The sequence below is a fragment of the Arachis stenosperma genome, chromosome 10 (assembly GCF_014773155.1).
Source record: "Arachis stenosperma cultivar V10309 chromosome 10, arast.V10309.gnm1.PFL2, whole genome shotgun sequence".
In the NCBI taxonomy this organism is placed as follows: Eukaryota; Viridiplantae; Streptophyta; class Magnoliopsida; order Fabales; family Fabaceae; genus Arachis; species Arachis stenosperma.
Window position 1 is genome coordinate 55,816,392 of NC_080386.1, and position 26,915 is coordinate 55,843,306.

The window sequence follows — 26,915 nt, forward strand, 5'->3', positions numbered from 1 at the left end:
GTGGGGTTGTCTATGGAAATGAAGTTAGCTCGTGTAAGAGCATAATGTCTTTGATCGTTAATTATTTTATGAAAATTAGAGGTAGACAATGAAAATATTAAACAATATAAACAATAAATATATCAGATGTTCAATTCAATAAGTATGTAAATATTATATTAATTATTTTTAATTAAATAATTATTTTCTTTTATTCAATTTATTAAAAATAATTATCTACCTAACAAAATCTATATTTTATTTCCTAATTGCCTTAATTAACGCTATGCTTCATCAACCAATTAATGGAGGAGTATGTATATCTATAGTAGTGTCCTTTCTCATCTTTTTAAATATCATTTTTATTATTATTAAATTAGAAGTTCGGTTCCACTCTCCCTTTTGAGTAATCTTTTTTCAACTATGTAAATTTAATAATGTCACACATATTAAGTTAGTACTAATGAAACATCATCATCCCTTTTTTAAACAAACAAGACTACTTGAGCAAACTGGTTTTAATTAATTAGTTTAACGAAAAAAGTTTTACAAAAGCATTATATATAAATATGTATATTATTAATTAATTATTTTTAATATATATTTTATATTTTAATATATATATTAATAATTAATTCTAATGTACCCATCATAGATAAAAACTTATATATATGATCAACTCTCAAATTGATAATCTCTTTTTCTTCTTTTTTTTTCTTTGTCTATTATCTTCGTTAATCAAAGTTCAATTTAGTGCTAAATAACTTAATTTTTTTTATAATGTCAGTAATTATAAACAATTAATTGAATAATGAAGTGTAATAATTTTAGCAATAAAATTAAACATTTTAAAATGACAAAAGAATATATTAAACCATACGCTCATACTTATTAGTCATTACAATCTTAAAAACAAATTTGGAAATTTACTCTACTCTTTTTTTATTAATCTTATTGTGAGAAGGATATGCATGCTATATATGTGCACAATGACAAACGTAAGGAGGAACAAAACTATCATGGAAGCATGCACAACATGCATGCAGAATGAGGGGAGAGGTTTTTGGCATATATACCTATAAAATATATGCAGAACCTTGTTTTTATTTGTATGTATATAGTGCCGGATATGTATGTCCCTATAAGTAGGAGTCCCTAACTTTATTTGTTCTTAACACTACTTGACAAAATACTTATATATATAGTGGAAGCTAAGCTTATACATAGTGTAGGGCATGCAATAAGCAATAATTATCGATCGTGTGATACTTTCTAGTCTTCAATGGAGTACTACCCACTACTACCAGGCATCTTACATATATACATTTACATGTACAGATCGGATTTCAATTGTAGTATACAATGACAAATTATATACGAAAAAAATATTTTATATATACTATTTTTGGTACATGTTTTTTTGTATATTTTTTAGTTTTTTTTTTTTTTGGTGGTAATATTTTTTAGTTTTATATTTAAAATAATTTATAAAAAGTGAGAGAAGATAAAAGACTTTTCCTTTGTACCATATAAAGAAGGTGTGCGAAAGAGATGTAAAAAAAATTGTACAAATATTGTTTCTGGAAAAAAAAAAAAACTTTGTTGTAAATGTCAATTGAAATCTTGAAGTTATGTTAATGAGGCCTGAATGGGACTTGTCTCTTCTAATGAATAATAATCTTGAAGTTATTGTATTTTTATTTTCTCTCACTGCAATCCTCATCCCCATAATTATCATTATTAAGACAGTAAGATAGCAATTTTTTTTGTTATTTTGTTATTTATTTATTATTATCATTATTATTTATTTTGTCGCTATCAAGCACGCACTACATACTCCACGTCTAATCAAATTTGACAACTTCTCTTTAATTATTATTCAGTGATTTCCGCATTATTTATAAGTTATAATATAATGAAATAGAAGTATATATTAATTTGGTTGTTTGTGGAGTGAAAAATAAAAGCATTTGGTTTATTAATTAGTCCCGTAACATCATCCACTATATAGGTATAACAAGCTGAAATATTTGGTGATAAGAAATTAGATTGACTTTTTGCTTATTTTAACATATCCAACTCATGACTTGTAATGACCAACAATGACATTGGCATTATTATAAGTGCTAATAAGAGTTTTAAATTTCTTTGATAAACTAAAAGAAGAATTTAACTAGGCTTTAAAAATTATAATTTGGCTGTACGATGTCGATGGAACCATTAAATATGCAGTAGTGCACTGTATAATAGTAAGGAAACTAGCTAAAATAAGAAGTTAACACTATGCTGACTTTTAGTTTAAAATTAGAGTAATTGCTCGTGAAAATGCAATATAAAGATAAGCTTAATTATCAAGTAAATTGGTGTGACGATAATAAACATATATATTAAGATCTTAAAAAGTGACTCAACACAGAACAAGCTGTACTGTATGTTGTTTTCTGTGTAATGTGATATATATATATATATTCTAGCATGTCAGTCCTCAATGGATTTTTGCCTGCACAAGGCGAGATTCAAACTTCCGACACTTGCTTAAACGGACGAGTAAGCTGACCACTCGACCAACCCAAATTGATTAAAGTTATTATTTTATCTTCAGCTTTTTGTTTTTTTTTTTTTTTGTTGGTCATGTCTTCATTTTTTGTTTCTTATGGTGCAATGGGCATTATTGAACTGGGCCATTGGATTTATCATGAATTACGCTTTGAAGCTGGATAACCATAGTTGGATTTGACACTACAAGAAAAATCCATTCAAAAGTTTCTCTCACCAAATCCCAAAAAAGATAAGTTTCTATGATATGAATTTAGTCAGATACATTCATAAATCACGTTATTTAATGATGGGGAGTGCTAAGACCATCTCCAGTAGAGAACTCATTCCAGTTTCTGTTTATGACTCACTTGTCATAAAAAGTAATTCCACATCAACTTTTGCGTCATAAACAGTAAATAGGAACTCAAAACATCTCTCTCTTCTCCATTAGGAGGAACTAACTTTAGTTCCTGTTATGGTCCCACTTAATTAATTAATTAATTAAAATAATTGAAATTAATGTAATTAATTTTTTTCAATAATATAATTTAAATTTATTAAATTTAAAAATAATTCACTATTAAAAGATATCAATATTAAATAAATTCATATATAATAATAATACACAATATATAATTCGGGGTTACACTAATTTGTAAAATTACTTAATACAAAGAAAAACATAATTAAGCTTTATAGTTGACGACAAGCATTGTGAAATTGCTATATGTGTTCAATCAAGTCCTCTTTCAATTGTCTATGCTGCTGCCTATTTCGAAGTTGGGCATTTCTTTGGAGAAATTGATGGTATGGTGCAAAATCTTCTTCTCCCAGCTGAGGTTGTGATAAGTCATTTTCGACATCATCATACTCTAAGCCTTGAGCAAAATTTCCTGCATAAGTGTCTCTTTCATCCTCAACAATCATATTATGCAATATAATACAAGCTCTCATTATGTTGGCAAGCTTCTTCTTTTCCCAAAAACGAGCTGGACCATGTATAATTGCAAAGCGTGCTTGCAACACTCCGAATGCTCGCTCCATATCTTTTCTTTGCCCTTCTTGGTATTATGCAAATAACTTGTGTTTCTCCCCTTGTGGCTTTGAGATTGATTTGACAAATGTGGCCCATTCAGGATAAATACCATCTGCTAAATAGTATTCCATAGTATAATTATTACCATTAATAGTATAATTTACCTCCGGAGCACGATCGTTTAGAATATCATCGAACACTGGAGAACGATCTAACACGTTGATATCGTTATTTGAACCATAAACTCCAAAGAACGCATGCCATATCTAAAGGTCTGAAAATGCTACAACCTCAAGTACTATGGTTGCAACCCCACGATAACCACTCATGTACATACCTTTCCACGCCTTTGGACAATTTTTCCATTGCCAATGCATGCAGTCAATGCTATCCAACATGCCAGGGAAGCCACGACCCTCCGCCATTTGTAGCAGGCGTTGTACATCATTTGGTTTGGGTTTTCGCAAGTATTCATCCTTGAACACCGAAATGACACCTTCAACAAATTTTTCTAAGCATTCAATTGTAGTGCTCTCGCCTATGCGCACATAATCATCAACAGCATCAGCTCCTACGCCATATGCTAACATCCGTATCGCAGCGGTACATTTCTGGAGTGGCGACAAGCCTTTTCTTCCAGTTGCATCAACCTTCTGTTGGAAATACGGATAGACGTTTGAGAGAGCGTCTACTATCTGAATGAACACATGTCTTCTCATTCGAAATTTCCGTCAGAAAATGTCAGCATTATACACCGGTTCATCTGCAAAGTAATCTTGAAAAAGGCGATTATGTCCTGCTTCTCGATCTCTGTTGATCCATCTACGAGTAATTGGGATAGAGCTTCTATCGATATCTTCTTCTTCTGAATCTTGGAGTAAACACTCATCGATCCAATTATCTATGACTGTGTTATCTTGCCGTCTTCTTTTGCCATACAAAGCCTCATTAAACATATCATCAAAATTTCTAGCAATATTTAGAAATGTAATTTTTAGTTCTCTTTCGAGGTGAGAACAAGAGTTGAAGTGGAGTTGCAGAGTCATTGATAGTTGATATTTATAAGTGTGTCTGCAATAAGTACCTTAACGGCTAGTTAACGGCTAGTTTTGCAACGGCTAGTTAACCGATAGTTTTGCAACGGCTAGTTAACGGCTAGTTTTGCAACGGTCACTTTCATGAACAATAAGGGCACAATAATATTGACTAATTTAAAAACTTATATCAGAAGTAAATAAAACAAACTACATCATAAACCAGTAATACGCAATAAAAATAAGAACATACTACATAACTCTACGAATACAAGGAACCATTAAGTAAACCACTTGACGATTATTTTCTCACATGCAATCTCATGAAGAGCTCGTCGTTTTTCACTCATTGTAGACGTGTCAGCATTAAATATTTGCATATCCATCTCCCTTTCCATTTCCTTGGCCATCCTTTCCATTTCCCTTTCTTTTGCTTTTATCTCCATTTCTTTAATGTACCTCTGAGTTTGTAATTCTCTTTCTTTCATTGCTGCTTGAGCTTGTAATTCTTGTTCTTTCATTGCCGCTTGAATTTGTAACTCCTTCTCTTTGATTGCCATAATCTTTACTCTATGTTCCTTCTCCTCTTCTCTTTCTTTTTCCCTATCCATTAGTTCCTTTTCTCTAACATTCTTAATATCTTCCATGAGAGATAATTTTTTGACAAGCGATGATTTTCTTTCGCTAAAATCTTCATCGCTAAAATCTTCAGACATCTGTGCTTTTTCCTTACCTTTTCGCTTGCTCTTCTTTGATCCTTGTGGACGAACGGGAGAGTCCACAACGAGTTCGTCGGCCAACGGTGTTTCTGGGTTTGATGAGGATGAGTATGCTCCAGTTGCACTAACCTTGGTTCTCTTTGAGCCGCCACTCTGTGTAGGAAGTTGGCTTCTCCATTTTTGCTCCAACCGAAGCATGTTCCAATGCCTCTCAAAGGTGAATTTTTGACCATAATTTGTGGAATAAAGTTTATAAGCCAACTCCTTTATGTCATCAGCGTTCGAACCACTCCTTATGTTTCGACTAGCTTGATCGTAGCAACCAGCAAATTGTGCAACAGCCTTGTTGATCTTATACCATCGTTTCTTATATGCAACTATCCCCCTTGTCATGTCGGAACAAAATTCTACACAGTAGCTATGAATTCGACTCCAAAATATTTCTCCCTTTTAATCGGTACCAACTATAGGGTCAATTAAAACATTTAACCACGCACTGATCAACATCTCATCCTCTTCTCAATGCCAGTGTTGAATACTATCTTGCCTCCGATCTTCAATATCATCATCATTGAGGTCGATAGTATCTAATCCACGAGAGTTGACAAAATCAGAATATTGCGAACTTGGACTAGATTGTATAGGAGTCTGAGAGGATGGGTTAGAAGAGCCACCAACACCAGATGCGTTATGTCTTGATGCACTGAATTGAGTTGGAAACGGCAAGGAAGTTGGAGTAACATTTCCGATAGAGGGGTTAATATATGGATGAAAATGGAAAATGGGGTGTTTGTGAATTTTGATTTTGCGGTTGGAATATTGGAAACTGATTATTATAAAGAGCTTGAAAATTAAAATTAGAAAGATTTTGTGGATTTGGATTTTGAAATGTATTTGGTAGTGTGAAGTTTTGATTTGGAACTTGAGTGTTTGAGGTTTGAGATTATTGGGTATTTGAAATTTGAGGAAAGTTTTGTAAGTAATTGAAGAAAGAGTTGAGTTGGTTTGGATCCATTTTTTCGAACAAAAAATAATAGTAGTAGAACTTTGATTTTGTAAACTTGGAAGAAGATGAGGAAGAGTAGCAAAGAGTGTGAGAATAGAAGTATATCTAAGTGGTATATATAGAGTAACAAAATATTAATTTATTAATAATAACAGTAACATAGTAACGATTAGTTTCCAACAACTAATTTTACAACGGCTAGTTTTGCAACGACTAATTTAATATAATAATATAAATTATATTAAATAATTAAATCATATTTAATTTATTAATAATTATAATAATTAATTAATTAATTATATATATATAATTATATTAAATAATTAAATCATATTTAATTTATTAATAATTATAATAATTAATTAATTAATTATATATAACGTTAATATGTATGATGTATATGAAGCATACTATATGTAACGGTTCAATACATACATACATACATATATATATATATATATATATAAAGTATTAATTTTATTAATAAAATATTATTTTTTTTTGAGAGAGATAGAGTCCCTTTGAGTAGGGCTTTTTTTTTCCGAAGTTTGTGAAGGAACTCATTATTTATTTGCTCCAACGATAGATCCTCCTTTTTTACTAACACACAGTAAATGAGGTTCAAAATTTTTGAACCGTTGGAGTTGCTCTAAGTAAATAATGACTATTTTGAACAATATAAACAACTATTAATCAAATAAAAGTACACTATACCTTTATTTAATGCTACTAATTAAATTTATTCTTTTAACCTTATTAATTCACATTCTTCACACATTATTTAAAAATGTTATTGGTTACTTATACTTTTCTTTTAATTTTTTAATGATTCTTAATTATTAGACATTTTTATACGAGTTATCAAATATCCCTCTCCCTTGATAATTAAAGATAATAACGGATACCGACATAAAAAAATGTTTGTTAAAAGTGGAGGGTAAAAGTATCTAAATAAGCATATAGTTAAGAAAAAAAAGTTGATATTAATGGATAGGAATAATGATATGATATCTATAATTAAGGGTTGTCCAAATATGGATGATGTGGGAATTGGGTAATTAACTAATTACGTTAGTTAGTGTTGTGAAATTTTGCGCCTCTCGTGACTCCAAAAAACAAGGATCTTAATTCCTTAATTTCTCTGCATAGCTTTTCCTTCCATTTTCCCATTCTCTGTTGCTTGCTCCCCCCCACCCTTTTCCTTCTTTCCACATTTCGCAGGGCGCTTCTTCATTATTCTTGGCAAAATGGTATCTCCATTGCAATCAACGCTAGTTATTGTTATTAAATAATAATAATTAATTATTGTTTCTGTTTTATGCATGGCAGGCAAATGCGGCGTCCGGAATGGCTGTGCACGATGAGTGCAAATTGAAGTTCCAGGAACTAAAAGCAAAGAGGATCTATCGATACATTGTATTCAGAATTGATCAGCAACAAGTTGTGGTCGATAAATTAGGAGGACCTCATGACACCTACGACGATTTCCAGGCCAGTTTGCCAAACGACGAGTGTCGTTATGCTGTCTACGATTTCGATTTCACTACCGACGAGAAATGCCAGAAGAGCAAGATCTTCTTTGTTGCATGGTATAATAATATTCTTAGATATACAATATCATGTATTTTCTGTTATTTATAATATTTAACGATGCGTGCGTGCGTGCACACGTGCGTCCATGCATGCAGGTCCCCTGACAGTTCAAGGGTGAGGATGAAGATGGTGTATGCAAGTTCCAAGGACAGATTCAAGAGGGAGTTGGATGGCATTCAAGTCGAACTTCAAGCAACTGATCCAAGCGAGATGAGCTTGGACATTGTCAAAGCCCGAGCCATCTGATCTTAGAAGGCATCATCAATTCAATCCCTCCTACTGTTTGTTTCATCATTTTCTTCTTAGCTTGGATTCAACTTTCACTAATCCAAAACAAAACTCACTCGCATGTACTATTATTATCTTCGACTTCACTCAATTATATGCTCAACAGATATATTATTTTAGAGTGCCTGCCACTATTCTCTCATTTTCTTTTGTTTTCTTCTATGTATATTGATACAACCTGTTCTGTACTATAGAAGAGGAATAATGAATGAGTGGCTTGAAACTCAAGTTTCTTAACATATACATGCACTCTAAACTCTAAACCTAATCCTAATATACATAATTCTTCTATTCAACAATTTCTGGAAAGTGCTTTACAACGAGGCCTTGTCATGATTAAACCTAGCATAATCCCTTCTATAGCAATCATTTACAATAGGAAGAGATAATTGAAAAGAAAGAACAAGAATAAGTGCTGCTTGCTCTTGTATATCTATGTATGCTTTAGTGTAGGATCTGTTAGTTCTTTGAGTTTTGAACTCAATTATGATAAGAGTGCAAGTTCAGCCCAGGCCAATGATGATGACTTGAGCTCCACGCTAGTTGACGTGTCGATTCTGCTCTCAAGCATGCCGCATAATTCTCGCATAGACGGGCGAGCAGTGGTATCAGGGTTGATACAGAGGCTCACTACTTCACATATCACTTTGAGGTCATCATATCTGAAATGTTTCAATTCCGGATCCACCACATATGACATCACTTCTGGCATTTCAAGATAGTCCTTGGCCTGCAGAGGCATCACATATACACGTTTAGCATAACCACTTAGCCAAACCAAACGTTTTTTAACATAACATTTTGTCAAGTTTTTTATTACCCAATCAACCAAGTACCCCTTGTTCTTGCAGTATGGAAGTCTTCCACTGATTATCTCCAGTAGAAGTACCCCGAAAGCATGTATGTTTCCTTTTGTATCGAGATGGCGAGCCTCGACGGAATTTGGAAGGACACAAATAGCACCTTGACTGCCAATAGAACCAGAATTCTTTTCTGATCTTTCAAGGATTGTCTTCCAACTTTCGAAATCAACCAACTGCAGTTCAGGTCCAAAGCAATGACAATCTTAAACAAGATGTTGGTTTCCAATAATACATAGCCATGTCCATTACTCTATTCCACTCATTCTAAAACCGGAATAAGATGTTATTAAACATAATCATGATTGCTTGTGATTGCTAATTTACAAGATTTGAACTAGTTAGCATGCAAACCTTGGGGGAAAATTCTTCTGTAAGGTATACAGCACTAGAATTCAGCTCTGAAATAGTGAATGGAGGCTCAATTTCCGTATGTAGATACTTGAGCCCACGTGCAATGCCTATTATGATTTTCATACGCCTTGTCCAGGAGAATTGACATCTTTCTCCGTCTGTAGTCGTAAATTTCATGTTTAATGAACTGGAAACGCCTAAATTATAATACACAAGCTAAGAATCATTGGTAAGAAAGTTGACTTACAGCAATGTAGGTGCTCATGAAGTGTCCCATTTGAAGCATACTCAAAAACTAACATCCTTGTAAATGGAGTGCTCTCTCTACAATACCCCAGCAGTTTTCCTGTATTCTCATGATCTAACCTTGCCAAGTCTGCCACCTGAATGCCATGATAGAATAAACATTAGAGAACTTAGCTAAATATTTGTCTGCCAAATCTTGCAATTTCATAAGCACTTGAATGTTTGCATTTACCTCTCTTTGAAAATAGAGTTCAAGATATCCTGTCCAATGCTCCTCCTTGATGCAGAGGGAGATTACAGCAATCTCAGGTCCACCTTTCATGGTTCCCTTGTAGACCACACTGTCTGGTGATGACCCGATTATGTTGCTAAAGTCTTCGCAGGCAACTTCAAGCTCTTGTCTGGTATACCTTCTCACATCCTTCAACATCTCGGGGTCTGTACAGTAATAAAGCTAATTACATTGAAAAACGGCTCTATAAACATTAATGTGAACAGATAGTAAAACAAAAAGAAGCTGAACCTATATATACTGTCGTGCTGTCGTTCTGGCTTGTAGATTTTTTCCAAGGAATAATGATGGATGCTTTTTTATTCCACCTCTGAAGGGCAGCGAGAAGAGCAATCAGGAAGAGAGAACCAATCATGGTTCCCGTTATTATTTCTAGAGCCAGAAGCCAAACAGGTTTTGATGCTCCATGATGCTTCGACACATACATATTAGGATTCACCAATGGCTGGCTTCTTGCAGGTGATGCACCGGCTATGAGATAATATTTCATAGTTAGTTTAGGAACATTAGGTCTTACGTTTCTAAGTATCACAGTAAATGACACTTTACTTTTTAATCTTTGAGATTATCTAGGAAGAGAAATCTTAATTACATTCATCATTTTTGAATGCTAAAAAAAGGTCATGTCCTGCATACCACATTGAATAGAGGGCCGCTGCTTTGCGTCTTTGTTCTGAATCTGAAGGCAGTTTCCTTGAAAGTATAAACTGATTGGCAGAAAACATATTTTTGTTAAATATGATGGTGGAGTAGAAAACCAACCAACCAAGATGACAATGGTATCAGAAGAATACCTTGGAAGATAATGCAAGCAATCAGGTATGCTGCCAACTAAATAGTTATACGAAAAGTCCGCTACTTTTAACTGAGACCAACGACAGAAGCCAGTTAAATTTGCATTTGTAGCATACCTGAAGAAATTATGGGAACTTTAAGGCATCAATTAACTAAAGTCAAACTTTGATTGGCATAACTAGCATTTTTCGAGGTTCACTTAACAAAGAATTATGCGAATAAGGATACAGAATGCCTTAAGCAAAGTATACCAACTAAATTGTACTCACATCCCATTGATAGTTGAGGAAAAATTTGAACTGTCACCACCAGGAACAGGCCCTTGGAGCTTATTCCTATCGAGCCGAAGTTCTTGAAGGTATTTCAAATTCCCAAGCTCCGGAGGTAACCTGCCAGTCAGATCATTGGACTGCAGATTCCTACAAAAGAACACAGAGAGGAATAAGTATAGGAGTAAACTGGAAAGAGAGTCAATATTTGTTTATCTATTCATCGTGAATTTCTTTTTACATGTTCACAAGTTCAGTTAAATTTCCAAGCTCTGGAGGAATTGGTCCGGATAACTGATTATTTCCCAAGTCCAGCACCTTAAGGGACTTCAACATGCTCAACTCTTTAGGTATTATTCCTATGAGTTCATTGTCGCTCAAAATTCTACAAACACGAAAAACCAAAGTTTAGCTTCAACCATGACATTCTAGAACTAAGAAACTTGGTGATAACATAACAGTGATCAAAACAGAAGGTATTCAAGGAAGAGGGGAAAATGAACATACAGTTCTTGCAAGTAGGTGATTTGCCCCAACTCTGGTGCAAGAAATCCCTTCAACGATGATCCTGAAATGTTTCTGCAAAGAACAACCCCAATCAATGTGCTAACTCAGAAAATTCATTTCATCATATTGCTCATAACAATCATACAAGACATTTCAAATGCAACAGAAGCAGAAGGAGCAATAAAAAAGTAATATCTTACAGTTTGATGACATGATCTCTAGCAGTAGTGCATAAGACACCAAACCAGTTACAAGGATCTGAATCTATCGTATTCCAATTGGATAGAGCTAGAAAAGGGTCATCATACATGGCTTCTTTGAAGCTAGAAAGCGCCCAAACTGCACAGAACAAATATAAAGCAATGCAACTTCATTACATTGAATTGAACCCCACAATGTATAAAGTTAGCACATTACTACAACGAAAACAAGATTTGAAAAGAAAAAAGTAATCAATTGAGATCTGAAAACAAAAGGAGTGAATGTCATACCTTCAGTTGGGGGCAGAGAATCAGAAGCCACAAGAGCGAACATGGAAACCAAACCCAGAAACAACAACAACAATGAAGTGCATAGCTTCTTCATCTTTCCCTTTTCTTTCTCCCCCTAAAGTTCTCCACTTTCTGTTATATATCTAACAAGAACCAAAGACCTCTTCTTTCCAAGAACAAAAACAGCAGAACCGAATACATGACTGAAGAATATATGAGCTAGTTGCTACAACCACTTCAATGGTTCCAAAGAATGCATGCTAATTAGCAGTTTAAAATGATTGAGATAAACAAAGTGAGGAGGGAAAGAAAAAAAGGAAGCAGTTTAAAATCCAAGAATTAGTAACTGCCACTGGAAAGAATAACCAACTAGCTGGTTGGGAATTTGGGATGAGAAGGATGGTGACAGTGACACTGGAAACTGAACTCAAAGTGTGAAGAAAACCCAGAGAAGAGTGAGAACAAAAAATTGAAACTTTGATTCACAGAGAGTTTAGCTACCAAGTGAGTGCCAAGAATCAATGCATTTTCATCAAGAAAACTAGCCTCTTAATTAGCCTGAAAAAAAGGCACCTTTATGTTGAAAATGGCGGTTTTTTATTATTAAAAAATTGAACCTTTTTATTTTTGGGATGTTGCTGTTTAGCTATGTGACACTAATTAGGGATTAGAGTGAGCTAATTGGTAAGACTCGGGGTCCATTATTAACAACTAATTTGAGGGTTAAACAGCCAGCGATCATAATTATGAGGTCCTCAAACTCCTAGGTAATACTATTATTCTATTCTATTTATATTATTATATTTATAATTTATAATGATAAACAAAAATGACTTTAGCAATTATTTTGTTTTATTTGTTCAATTTGTGTTGTCCCTCCCCTCATGGATTGAATTCAATTTAACGTGTAAAGTCAGTGTCAATCAATTCCGTAGTCTTCTTTTCTTTTTAACAAATATTCTGACTTTTCGTTCATCTAAAATGTTATTTCATGATTAAACTTTGTTATTTATTATATTTTTTCGTTCTTAATATTTTAGAATTAATACAAAATTATAAAAAAACAAAGTAGTAATGAATTAATTATTTATCTTATTTAAAGAAAAGGAATAATGCTACAAATTACTCTCGTATTAAATTTTTTGTAGTGGCATATAGTTTATCATTTTCAAAAAATATATATAAAAAATTAATTTTTAAATAGTTAATATTAATATTTTTTATTGTAAAAATGTTTTTTTGTAATTTTTACTTTTGAAAATTTAAAATTTAGAATCAAAATTTAAGATAGAAAATTTTAAATTTTAAATTCTAAAAAATAATTAATATTAATTTAAAAAAATTAACTCGCTAATTAAACTTTTTTTTTTAAATTGATATCACCGCAATTCGGAAGGATGTATGAAATCATCAAATTCAAACCACGACATGAATTAATATCACAAGAAAATTTTCTTGTAATATTTGACGTGGTTACTGATTATTTAAAAATGAATTAATATCAAAATTTAGAATTTATGAAAAAGGAGTGCTAGGAGGCCGGCAACTTTTGTGTTTTGTAACCATTATTTGACCATCAATAATATTTTTAATGGTGTGAAATTACATTTAATGGTGAGAGATTACTCATTTTTCTTTTGATGGTTAAGTGCTGGCCACAAAACACAAAAGTTACTGGCCCTTAGACTTTCTCTTTATGAAATATGAATCCCTTTTGTCATGTATTGTATGTGATTGATGATAAGATTTTTTTTTGTCTATATTATTGTCTATGACATAAATATTAATTTATGATTAATTTTTAAAAATTGTTTTGTCTTTTTATTATTTGAATCTTTTTGTCTTAAATTTAAGTTCGTTTTAAACAAAAATAATAACAATTGATTAATAAAGATTCCCAATATTATGCGGTTATATATATTGTGGTCTATTATTTTATTTTATGCTATATAAACATTTTAAATTTGTTACATAAAAAAATCAATAACAGTTATACTCATATATTTTATAAGGTTTAAGTTTAAAATAAATTGATTGAATATAATATTATTAAAATAGTTTTTTTTGTGAAAATTGATTTAATTTAAAATATTAAGGATATAAAGATATGTAATTCATGCGAATATTAGTCGATCTATTCCAAAAGAAAGGATCTATATTTGGCACAGTTACATATATATGTTAATGATAAATATATGTTTGGGTAACTAATTAAGAATAAATCAATGCTTATTATTTATGCGAACAATAATCGATCTAAAAAAAGTTTATTGTTTGGCCAAATTAAACATTGAACTTTGTGTTTATTTTCTATTTTAATTATACAATCATTAATCAGCTCAAAGAAAAGTTGGTGTTTGGCCAATTAATAAAAAATATATGCGGTAACAAGTAGTTGAAATTCTCAAGTTTTCATGTGAATAATGAGTCAATCTAAAGATAGATTTATTGTTCGACATAATTTTGTTGAGAATATTTGGTAAATCGCACTAAATGAATTTATGTGTACGTAATTTATACAAGTACAGATCGGCCCAAAGAAAGTTTTGTACTTAATTAAATTACATACAGATTTGTGTAATAGACATGTGATACTTATTTGGTTCTATGTGAATAATAAGTTTGTCCAAAGATAAACACTTTATGATAAATTTATTATTTAAAGGAATTTATTATCAATGTTTGATTACCAAATTAAAATACCATTTACAAATTAATATTTTTGTCCAAAAACTAAATATTAATGTTGTGTTGAGTATTTGTGATGAGCCTACTATTATATGAATTTTATTCATATAATATGTAGCTTGTGTGAATATATTATTTTGCTTTCAAGTTATATCTGCCAATGTTAATTTATTTTTAAATAGATTTGTTTGAATAAAAAAAATCGAGACTTTCTGTCATTAATAACTTATATTTCATCAAATTAATTATTATCTCATATAGTTTTTTGAGATAAATGTAGTTGATGATTTATATCATTTCAGTGGGAGTAAGTATATTTTATTATTCTTGTATATCAACAGCATACATAATTATAAATAAGGTTATATACTTAACTCTAAGAAAGACAAGTATAATCTTATTAGATGATTCAAGAAAGTTATAAAGCTCAATAGTGTATAAGTTTTATTATACTTCAACAGTAGTTTGATGGATAACAAATATATACATTTATAGTTATTGTGTACTTTATTGGTATTTTTGGCAGATATTTGGATCAATTAAGAATGAATCACTAAATAGTAGATAAATAAGTCTTGTTATAGCAAAATATTACATATTCACACATATGAAGTCAAAAACTAAAGTTAGATCATTTGATATTCAAATTCTGACTTTGTTGGATGTTTAGATAATTTGATCAATTGCAAGTATATTCATATGTTCATTGAAAGAACTCTTTGGAAAGGTGTTAAAAAGATACTTGTTACTCTTTCTACTAAAATAATTGAATATAAAACACCTTTTGAAGGCATTCATTTTAGTGACTACTAATACTTGTCACAAATTATGAAAAATAAATTTGATAGACCACTTGAATTATTTTGTGACAATGTATTAGTAGTCTAATATTTATTGTAATTAAACAAGAGTTCAAAGTATTTAAGTGTCTATTGAGCATATTAGTACATACTGCATAAATGCATGCATATTTATTTAATAAGAAATAAGCGCCCAAAGTCTTGTATGTGGGTACTATTCAAGTGGATGTGATCATTTTATGATACGTTGTTTCAGTGGGAGTGTGTATTTGAATGCTCATATGATTTAGACAAATTTACGAATATAGATAATTCTGCAGAAATAAAGTATTAAGTTTCATTTTCACTTTGACTCATGATCTCATAAAGTTTATCAAAGTTGGATCAGTTGGAAATTAATAGGCATGTATGAGATCATTTTCGCATGTAATTTCTGAATTTTCCCATCCAAATTTGTTCTACATCGTTGAGTATATTAGTATGGTGATAATCGTAATTTTGTCGCGATAGTAATGTGATAAAAAGTTGTGGTAATTCCGTAACTAATATATGAGATGGACCAAATTGTTAAAGTAATGAGTGAAATAGCATTTATATATGCGCATAAAGTTTATAAGATGTGATTATCTCAAGAAAGAATATATGTATAAGCCAAGTGGAAGATTGTTGAGAAATTATTTAATTTCCTAATTTGTTTGTGGGCAATACATATATTAATTATAATCACAAATTAAGCCATTTCAAATTAAATGACTTATATAACGGTGCTCATTTATTGTTATAAATGCTAAATTGAATAAGTTATAATTACTTTTAATTTAGAATTAAATGAGGACAAAATCAGATATTATCTTTATTTAGGCTTTAAATATTATTTTATTTGGGTTTTAGGGTTTAGTGGATGTCATGTTCAAATATAAATAGTGACTTCAAGATTTTGGTTCCCAACACATCAAATTTGCTTTCGTAGCTCTTTTCCCATCAGAAGAGTTACAATTTAGCTCTATTAGCGATAAAGAAGGATTTAGTTGAGGAAGATAAAAAAATCAAATTCTTCTAATTATGCTCATAAATTCAGGTATGCTTTCGTATTCAAGTATTTCTTTTTTAATGATTGAACATTGATGATTTTAAGGTTTAAGAAAATTTTAAGAATAATAAAGTATTGTTTTTGTCCCTAACGTTTGGGGTAAGTCCTAAAGTTATCCCTAACATTTAAATTGTCCTATTTAAGTCCCTAATGATTCAAAACTGGCTCAATGTTGTCCTGTTGTTAAGAATTCATTAACAGAATTAATGGTGGGATAAAATTAAGACGATTTTAAAACGTTAGGGACTTAAATAGGATGAAAACTGTAAAATTCCTAAAATACCCTTATTCTCCTTTTTTCCAAACCAAACCCTAACCCTCTTCTAACACACTCACTCACCTCTCACTGCCGCACACACCCTCGCTCCCCTCACTCTCTTTCTCACAGCACACACCCACGAGCTGAGGAAAGAAAGAAAAGAAAGATGGAGATCAAGAGAGTGAGGGAGAGGAGGAGAGAAGGAAGAAGAGGAGGGAGAGGGTTACCGCACCGGCGCCGCACCTCACTGTCGTCCAGCATACCGTCGCGCCGCCACCGCACCCGTCTTGCCCAGCCGCATTCAGCTCACTATCGCGCCGCCTTGCCGTCATCGTCACCACTCACCAACGATGGACGAGAGAGAGAGGCGAACGCGAGGAGAGAGAGGGAAGCTGTTCGCGCGTGCTGGAGGGTCGCCATCGTCGTCCCCATCGCGACTTGTCACCGTCACTGGAGCTAGCCACCTTCGTCGCCATTTCTCGCCATTTATCCTGCCGCCGAAGCCAAGAGGAAGGAGGAGTCGCTGGGTGTCGCCGCGCCTTGTCTCCGTCGCCACTGAGCTTCAACCGCTGCCATGCCAAGTCGCTATTGCCATTATTGAGAGAGAAGAGAGAGCTTGAAGAGAGAGAAACAGGATGTGCGAGAGGAGCCGCCATGAATAGAGGGTTGTTCCGTCACCGCTGTTGCGTCGCCGTTCGGGTGAACCTTGGTTGCTACTGGAGCTGTTGTTGCCGCTGGTGGAGTTGAACCATTCCTGTCACTAACCTAAATTATCGCCAGTTCCACCTTGTCGCTGCCCCAATCTAAATTCTACGCTCATTCGTTTCATTCTACTTCAATCCTCCTCACCTTGGATTCTGGCACTCCAGGTTCGGTATCTTCGATCTTTTGGAACCAAGTTGTGAGTAGGCTTTACATTTATAACAATTAACCTTGTGGTTTATGCTATTCTGAGTTTTTAATTATATTTATAAAACTATTGTTGAAAAACTTTGATTTGATTAAATTAGTTAATTTATTATAGTTGGATAATTATTTTTATGAATAAATTACTATTTGTATCCATAAAAGATATAGACGCTGACAAATGTACCCATATAAGAATAAAACGACAATTGTAACCACAGAAGATGGTTTATGTGTGCCAAAAGTACCCTAACAGACCAATTGCATAACCAACATCCGGGTACTTTTGGCACACGAAGGCCATGTTCCGTGATTACAATTGTCGTTTTATTCTTATATGGGTACATTTGTCAGCGTCTATATCTTTCATGGGTACAAATGGTAATTTATTCTATTTTTATTATGCTCATACCTTAGACATTTTACGTGAGACTATATATATATTTGATAAAGTTTTATATTATTTTAGAATATTTGATTTTACTCAAATATATACTTTTAAAGCATTAAAGTATTTGTTGACACTCACTTACTTTAAAATTGTAAATTTTGTTCTTATGATTGAAAATGTATGATTAGAAAAGATTTATGACGAAAAGGTATTATCTGATTTGGTTTGATTCGATACTTTATATATTTGAAAGATTAAAGATTTATTGTATTTGAAAATATATGTTTTGAATTGGTTTGGGAGGCTCGTATTAGAAAACTGTTATGACGTTAACTTAGATGCATCTAACTCAGACCCCAGCTAGCAGGGGTGTTGCTAGCCTAACGTACCTACACGTTAGAACTGTTATTCTATTAGGACACACGAGAGGAAAGGGCTACCTATTGAGGTGGAGCCACCCAAGTGTGGACTTTTAGGGGATTATTTTCCCTGAGCGCCAGTCATGGCTCATTTTGGGCCGTGACAAAAACGTTAAAAATAAAAATGATACATAGAAATAAATTTTAATTTTATCTTTCAATAATATCAATTGTGTAAGTACATAGTTATTCAATTATTTTTAATCACATTATTTTTTTAAGTAAATTTATTTTTTATTAAGAAAAAAATTAAAAAATAAATTAAGTAATTATTTATTGTAAAAAAATTAAAATTACGGAAGAAAAGATTAAAATTTATTAAAAAGTTAAAAAAACTTTTTTTCAATAATTTCAATAATTTTAATTTTTTAATAAATTTTAATCTTTTCTTTAATAATTTCAATTTTTTATGATAAATAATTACTTAATTTATTTTTTAAAATTTCTTTTAATAAAAAATAAATTCACTTAGAAAAAAATAATGTGATTAAAAATAAAATTAAAAAATAATTGAATAATTAGCTATCGTAAAAATTTGATATTATTGAAGAATAAAATAAAAAATAAAGTTTAACTAAATTAAACATTAAATAATTTTAATACATTAGAGACAAAAAGTACAATTTATACTTTATTGTATATGTATAATTTTTTTTCTTTTTTGCAAGTTTATGCACTAGCTATTCTACAAATATTTTATGATGAGTAAAAACTTTTAAGAGTAAAATTATAAAAAAATAAATTTATTTATAATAAAAGTAATGTGATTAAGTGTAATTTACTTAGATATGATTAAAAAATAATTGAATAATTATGTACCGTAAAAAATTGATATTATTGAAGGATAAAATTAAAATTTATTTCTATATATCATTTTTGTTTCCAACGTTTTTATCCTATTTAAGTCCCTAACGTTTCAAAAGCGTCTCAATTTTGTCCCGCTGTCAATTTTGTTAACGGATCTCTAAAACAACATTGAGCCAATTTTAAAATATTAAAGACTTAAATATGACGATTTAAACATTAAGGACAACTTTAGAACTTACTCCAAATGTTCCACGAGGTGCATCCAGACGTACTTCTGAAAGAACATACCAAGAGACCAATACATCCTGTCATCTCTATCCCGATTTCCCACTAAACTCATCTCAATTGGGGATTCAAGGGACCTTATGACAAGATCGTCATGGATGCCGATATGTTCTTTCTTTCCAATACTGGAACTTCTTATGGATCGGATCAGTTTCATTTCTGATAGGCAGGATCCTCAAGACTGAGGCAAGCCTAGAGCATACGTGAAACTAGTAAGCAAAGATAAGCATATTGGAGACTCAAGATTTCAGGGAGAGAGAGATTTAGAGAGTATTCATGGTGAATATCTTACAATGGTTATATTGAAGGATTCCGTTCTTTTTCTTCCCTTTTTCTACAATGGGAGAGTCCTCTTTATATAGAGGCTCTTGGGTAGTAGAGGATAAGAAAGAATCTTATCCATCATTACAACAAAACAAACAACTTTAAGCAAACTACTTAAATACAGACACGTGGACCGCACTACTAAGAGATAAGAAAGGAATCTTATCCCTAGTTACATCATGACAACTTTATCTCACATCACTCCTTTTTATGATTACAAAAAGACAAACTTACTTTATGTCACACCATATTTTACATGATTATAAAAGACAAAATATCATAATTACTCTTTGGACATTATGGTTGTTGCTGGGTCCCATTCTTCACAGATTGTATTTCGTAATGGGCTCATGTTCATCAATGTCATCCACAAGGTGATGTGGTCCTTCTGTGTATTGATCCTCAGTATCATCGTCTTCGATACCAGCATCCACATATGTTGGGCTTGGCGGTATTGGATAGACCCTTGATCCTGGTTCCTCATCTTCAATATTTCCGTAGCCATAAGTGGCTTGATCTTCAAGATAAGAATTCCATGGGTGTTCATCCTGGTAGAGTGGTGGTGTAGGATAAATCACAGATGAAGCAAGAAAGTTGGCTTGGAATTCTCTTAATTCTTCCTGAACAGTCCTGGAGGAGGAAGCTTCCTCTTCTGATGAAAGTGAGAGTCCTTCAATGGCTTCTGTGAGTACATCAACGTCAGGATTGTTGTGGAAGGTGAGATGTTTGGCCAGATTGTTGAGACAGTGTTTTTCATCCGTTGGCCATATCTTTGAATAACCAACAATGTTGATGTTGTTTCTGGTGTAAAGGATTTCTTGACGGGAAACAAATAGCCTTCTTAAGACAAAGGCATAGTAAAACTTGTGTCTCCGTTTATCAGAAATGTTCCAAACATCATGGTCTGTTAGTGCAGTGAAGAGTTTTCCTCTCCAAAATGGAATAGGTGCAAACATCTTGAGAAGTTTCTCAAGATTTGTTCCTGTGAAGCTTTTGTCACAGAGGAACCTGTACATAGCAATTCCAGGAACTATGATGGCGCAATCATACTGAACAGAGAGCGCCCACATGAACCACAGCATTTCTTCAGGAATTTCACCTTTAATGGTGGGTATGATATGATAAGGTGTTTTCGGGTGAAAGTGTTGAGGTTTTGCTGTGATTTGGGTAACAAGGAGGAGCCTGTGTAACCAGTAAAACAGGCAGTTTTCGGCTAGGATCTTGACCTCAGTGGTAGTCCTAGGTCGAAGAGAAAAAGGAAACGGTCCAGGTTCTTTTCTATAGAACTTGTGATCTTGAGGGCAGTCTGGAAGAGGGAAGGTTGGTGGTGAAGCTCTATTCATGGTTAGGATGTGAAGAACTTTGGGTGGACGTTCTTTGGTTGGTCTGGAAAGGTAGTCAGCTATGGTGTTGTGGTTTCCCTTGATGTGCTTTACTGTGAATTTATAACGTGAAAACCAATCTTTCCATCTCAGAAGTTGTGAGTTTGGTAGTATCTTCCCTTTGGTGTTCAGCATAGACGGAAAGGACGTATTGTCCATTTCCACAATGAAATGATATGCACTCAAGTGAAAACTGAACTTCTCGATTCCTCTTTTGACTGCGAGGATCTCCTTGTATGTAGCATGGTAGTGTTTTTCTGACTCCTTGAACTGTCCGCTGGCATGCGCACAGTAGTGTCTTGTTCCATCAATCTCTTCAAGGAGAACAGCTCCCCAGTAGTTATCACTAGCATCAGTTTGCAAGATGCGTTGTCCATTGCTAGGAATCTTCAATGGTGGGGGTTTCTGTGCTATTTCTTTTAGGTGCTTGACAGCTGTTGTCTGCTCAGGACCCCAAGGTGGGGGTTGCTTTTTTAGTAGCTTTGACAACTGGCTTGTATGTTTCGTCACATCCGGAATAAAGTCACGGATGTAATTGATGATGCCTAAGAACTGTTGGACCTGCTTTGTTGTCAGGTGATCATCAGGAAAGTTTAACAGTTCCTTTGAGATGTGCTCTCCAGGCTGGAAAAAACTATTATTGAAAGTCATTCCCAAAAAGTCTATTTGGGCCTGACCAATAAGGCTTTTCTTTTCAGATAGCATTATTCCATATTTTTCCACAATTTCAGTAAACTGGATCAGAAGGGCCTGATGAGTTGGGCCGTCCTTTGAGAACAGTAGGATGTCATCTACGTAGATGAGAGCTGAGTGGAGTATGGGCTCAAAGATTCTGATCATAGTTTTTTGGAATAATGATGGGGCTACCTTCAGTCCAAATGGCATGACAGTCCATTGGTACTGTGCATCAGGTATGCAAAAGCCCGTTTTATATCTTTCTTTGGGGTGGATGCCCAATTGCCAAAATCCTGCTTTGAGGTCAAACTTACTGAAAAGCTTAGCTTCATTAAGCCGAGGAATTATGGCGTCAATCTTTGGTAGTGGAAACTTGTCGTCTTGCAAGAAGAGGTTTAAGGGTTTGTAATCAATAACCAATCTCTTCTTTTCTCTGATCTGTTCAGATCTTTTTTCCACATAGAATGCTTGGCATGCCCAGTTGGAAGTTGTTGGTTCGATTAAACCTTGCTTCAGCAACGAAGCGCATTCCTCCTTTGCTAATTTCAGATCTTCAGGATTCATTCCTGAATGGGTTGCCTTGGTAGGGTTGATGTCTTCATTCTTCTTGAAGGGCAATTGAATGAAGAACTCTTGATTCTTCCATAAAGGAAGAGGGTGGTCGAACTTGTCATGGCTGTCACAACAAGTTTTCAGTAACCTGTTCTGAATAGCTTCATAGTCTGAAGGAGCCTTGCCAATTTCATAAATACCTCTGTTTCCAATAAATGGCAAGAACTTCTTTTTGAATTTCAATCCTTCAGGCCATATTGACATTCCCTGTGTTTGATAATACGCATCAAAACCAAACAGTATATCTTTCTCAGGGAGGTAGCTTCCCAGAACCTTCAGCCAAATCATCATTTCAGGAAATATTTGAATCCCAATATTTCCTTTGGAGATACGGTCAATAGTGAATCTTCCTTGACTGACGGTTGTGTAGATTTTGTCATGAGGAGCCCAAATTTCATCAGGTAACAGATTGGGCCTGACAACGGTTGCACAAGATCCTGTATCAAGTAGTGCTACGGCCTTTTTTGGCACATCATACTTGGACGCCAAAAGTTTGACTTTAAAGTGGGGTCGTTGGATTCCATCAATTCTTTTGGATCCTAAGCTTCCTAGACATCCTCCTTCTGTCATCCGCTGTTGAGGTGGAGCAGGCGCCATACAGTGGATTGGTCTGTAGTCATCATCAGAGGAACTATCTTCAGGATTATGAAGCATATACTTTGTATATTCATCTGCTTCTGACTGTTCTTCAAGGATGGATTCGAGATCTTCATCTTCTCGAGTTAAGACAGCGTCTTGTAAAGATTGAAGCATCTTTATCTCCCTTTTGCTTGTCTGCTTCTTATTGGGACATTTCTTGGCAAAGTGCCCAGTTTGTCCACAAAGAAAGCATTTGTTGGTTCGCTTGTCCTTGAAAGTCTTTTTTCTGAAGAACCGTTTCTTTCCTTTGAACTTCCTTCTTCTACCGAAATAGCTGTGATCAAAATCTGATCGTCTGGTTCTTCTGAAGTGGTGCTTCTTTCTTGTGTGGCAATCACAAGAGTCTTTATCTTTGCATTTGATCTGCAGATAAGACTTGTTGCACGCTCCCTTTAATCTGAGGGAATTCTTGGCTAATTGTTTAAACAGGTCTTGCTGATTGCAAAGCTTATCGAGAGCTGCCAGAGCCAATTGATAGATCTCTCCGAAGGTTATTGTTGGAATATCCTTCTGGTAGATGGTCATTGTTCTTCGTATCTCTGGTAGGAGCTCTTTTGGAAGTGAAGCAAGATACACTTCTTTAAGCGTTGAGTTGCTCTGTCCTCCAAGAGGATAGTATTTGGCTTGCATCCTTTTGAAATGCTTTTCCAGATCTTTCTTATTGAGTGAACAGCATTTCATCTCATAGTATTCTTGGGAATTTCTTTGCTGAATAATCCCAATGTCTCCTAGGAATTCTGTATGCAACCTTCCTAGAAACTGAGCAGCGCTTCCACCAGTGAGCTGCATTCGCTCATACTCACTTAGTGTGTTTATCCATTCTCTAAGATTGCCGGTCATCCTGGTGACAAACTCAGAGAGTACTTGCTGGATATCTGCATTAGGGCTGGACATCTTGGTATCAATCCAGGCTCCAAAATCATTCAACCTTTCTCTGTACTTGTGAGGAGGAAGGTTATCGAAAGTAAAATAGTGGTTGCCTGCTTTTGTCTGAGTGGACTTAGTCTGTGGAGGATTATCATCTTCTTCTTCTACGACTATTCCTTCTCCTTCTTCTTCTGAGGTTGGGTTGGCCTGATCAACCATTGCTATTGCAGAAAGATCTGCAATTTATTCTTCCTCAGATGATTCTTCAACCGAAAAGTCTGATGAGTCAGACGTTACTTCTTCAAACGAATCACTTGAAGTAATGTCTGTATTAAGCATTCCAATTGTGTCCTTTTCGGGTGCCTGTTCTTCTTTTCCTTTGGAAGTTGTCTCAGTTTTTTCTCCAGAGGTTTCTCCTCTGAGAAATTCTCTTTCTGACCATGGTGGGTTATGCGTCCTTTTTTGTGAAGGCCTTGTAGGTTGGACCGGGTGTGGCTTAGGCTTTGTATGTAGTCTTCGGGCAAGATGGTAATGGGTCTTGAAGATGTTGTCATAGTCAGGTTCATTTATGGTTGGCTGCTGTGGAGGGATGTAAGTGGGTGTGTATATGGGATACTGTGGCGGATATAAGGCTAATGGATCTGTGGCCAAAGCTTGTGGTTTGGGTTGTCTAGCTTGGTCTTGTTCGATTTGTCTGATCTGGGCTTTAATACGGGTAAGCTCTTGGTCTTTCTTTTGGAAATCTGGGCCAAAGTAATGGGTTTGGATGTAAGTTTTTAGGTCTTGGTCAAGTTTTTGGGCTTGTATGGTCAGTCTTCTTTTTAGCTCATCAACTTGAGTTTGAACTGAGTACACTTGTGAGGAAAGGTTGTCTGTCTTCTCAACGAGTGTTTCCAAGGTGTGATCGATTCTCAACAGGACTTTGTTTTGGCTAACAGCATTCTCCGTTTGCCAATTCAGGACCTCATCTTGAGGCGAAGTTGACTGGACTCCTTGTGGAGTTACTCCTTTTGGGGCTATATATGGCCGCCTAGTAATCCTTTGACTGTCAGTGGAAACCTGTAGAGGAGGAAACTCCTGCTCATAAGGTTTGAGGGTTGCTATACATGGTACAGCAATAGGATTTGAGACCTGAGGCCTAAGGATCTTCTTTTTCTTCTGCCTTAGGTAAAACTTTGGTGGTTCTTCAGGGTCATCTGATGGGTAGCACTTTGGAGGAGCAGTACAGCTCTGCTTCCTGTTCTTCTTGGACTTCTTCTTTTTGTAGTAGTCCTCATCCTCTGATTCTCCCCAAGCATCACAGTCGCAATCTGAGTCACACATGCTGTGATCAACATCCCATATGAAATGGCCATTGACGTGTGAGACATAGACTGGCTTTCCTTCTTCATAGTAGTGGATTGGGGGGTCATCTTGATCACTGGTATGTTGAACAGTGAGAGGAGAGATCATATAGATTCTCCTGGAAGATGATTGTCTAGAAAAGGATGGTCGTCCTTCTGTTCCGGGCCTCTGAAAAACTGTTCTGACTGTTCCGTCAGTCTCTCGTGTGACCGCTGGTGGTGCCGTTGTATGAACGTCAGGAGTGCTTTGTGGAAAAGCTCTCTCATAGTTAGTAATCCATTCCAGTGGTACTATAGCAGCAAGCTCATCTGGAGGAATCATCCTTGGGATGCTAACTATGGCCGGACCATGATTCTTGTCTGTGAACATTAAAAGTGCATCATGGGTGGTGTTTGGAAGGTTCAGATCCAAAGCATGGTCTTGGATTCTGTACAACACCTGGTGATGGAGTGTTGCTTGTTCAGCACTAGCTTCTTGTGTAACACCAATCAACTGGATTTGTATCCGGATCCTTTGGGAAAGGGTCGGATCTGTAAGCCTGATGGTGAAATCTGGCGAGATTGTAAGAATCACACTTCCATTGGTGAGAGTGGATACAAGCGCTCCAATAAGCGCATGTTGATATTCTTTGAAGGTGGTATCTAAAAGTGCGATCTTTGCGGTGACAGGCAGTCCTTTTCTGCCATGTAAGGTCAGAATCAACCTTATGGCTCCAAGGTGAAGGTGAGTATATCCTTGTGATAAGTATTCACGGATAAGTTCTTGAGGGATCTCAATAGTGACGTACTGTTCTGCAGAGGTGGCTTGAAGACCACATTGTTTTAAACGGGAAGTTTGAATCACTTCCTTAACAGGAGGTGATGATTCCCTTCTTATGAGGTGACGAATACTAAACTGCTTTTTTCTATGGTAAAAAGTATATGGGTTTATGAGAGGTTGTTGAGTAGCAGGGATCTTTGAGTCTTCTGGAACATGTGTGATTTCTACAAGGTTTTCTATCTTGTTGGATAGAGTTTTATGAACAGATGGTGGTAAACGATCAAGAGAAAGCTCTGTATTATAAAAGATAGGTTGGCTAGATTCAGGGTTTGACATGAATATTTCAAATCTCTCTTACTCTCTATCATCTCCAATATACCTTCTCTTTGCTTTAGTTCTTTAAGGCTCTGATACCACGAGGTGCATCCAGACGTACTTCTGAAAGAACATACCAAGGGACCAATACATCCTGTCATCTCTATCCCGATTTCCCACTAAACTCATCTCAATTGGGGATTCAAGGGACCTTATGACAAGATCGTCATGGATGCCGATATTCACCATTGTAAAAACGGAAAAGATATGGCCAACGGATGAAAAATACTGTCTCAACAATCTGGCCAAACATCTCACCTTCTACAACAATCCTGACGTTGATGTA

General features: G+C 34.5%; 5 protein-coding genes across 6 annotated transcripts; 1 reads left to right on the plus strand and 4 right to left on the minus strand.

The window, feature by feature from the left end:
* Positions 1–3,240: 3,240 nt before the first annotated feature.
* LOC130957107 (uncharacterized) lies at positions 3,241–3,561 on the minus strand. Its single transcript, XM_057883998.1, has one exon. The coding sequence runs from the start codon at positions 3,559–3,561 to the stop codon at positions 3,241–3,243; it is 321 nt and encodes a 106-aa protein (XP_057739981.1).
* A 24-nt stretch (positions 3,562–3,585) lies between these two features.
* LOC130957108 (uncharacterized) lies at positions 3,586–4,272 on the minus strand. The gene is made up of 2 exons (XM_057883999.1): positions 3,891–4,272; positions 3,586–3,764 (listed from the first exon to the last, which is right to left on the minus strand). The coding sequence occupies exons 1-2, from the start codon at positions 4,270–4,272 to the stop codon at positions 3,586–3,588; spliced, it is 561 nt and encodes a 186-aa protein (XP_057739982.1).
* Positions 4,273–4,868: 596 nt separating this feature from the next.
* LOC130957109 (glutathione S-transferase T3-like) lies at positions 4,869–5,699 on the minus strand. Its single transcript, XM_057884000.1, has one exon. The coding sequence runs from the start codon at positions 5,697–5,699 to the stop codon at positions 4,869–4,871; it is 831 nt and encodes a 276-aa protein (XP_057739983.1).
* A 1,930-nt stretch (positions 5,700–7,629) lies between these two features.
* LOC130956699 (actin-depolymerizing factor-like) lies at positions 7,630–8,151 on the plus strand. The gene is made up of 2 exons (XM_057883709.1): positions 7,630–7,901; positions 8,001–8,151. The coding sequence occupies exons 1-2, from the start codon at positions 7,660–7,662 to the stop codon at positions 8,149–8,151; spliced, it is 393 nt and encodes a 130-aa protein (XP_057739692.1). The 5' UTR covers positions 7,630–7,659.
* Positions 8,152–8,303: 152 nt separating this feature from the next.
* On the minus strand, positions 8,304–12,577 carry LOC130954561 (probable LRR receptor-like serine/threonine-protein kinase At1g63430). Of its 2 annotated transcripts, XM_057881323.1 has the most exons (13): positions 12,008–12,575; positions 11,717–11,855; positions 11,517–11,588; positions 11,251–11,394; positions 11,010–11,159; positions 10,740–10,856; positions 10,582–10,652; positions 10,177–10,416; positions 9,886–10,091; positions 9,655–9,790; positions 9,408–9,565; positions 9,014–9,229; positions 8,307–8,923 (listed from the first exon to the last, which is right to left on the minus strand). In XM_057881323.1, exons 1-13 carry the CDS (start codon positions 12,099–12,101, stop codon positions 8,678–8,680), a joined length of 1,989 nt encoding a protein of 662 aa, XP_057737306.1. In that variant the 5' UTR covers positions 12,102–12,575; the 3' UTR covers positions 8,307–8,677. The 2 variants fall into 2 exon arrangements, with proteins under 2 accessions (XP_057737305.1, XP_057737306.1); XM_057881322.1 differs by having other exon boundaries at positions 8,304–9,229; positions 12,008–12,577.
* Positions 12,578–26,915: the final 14,338 nt, after the last annotated feature.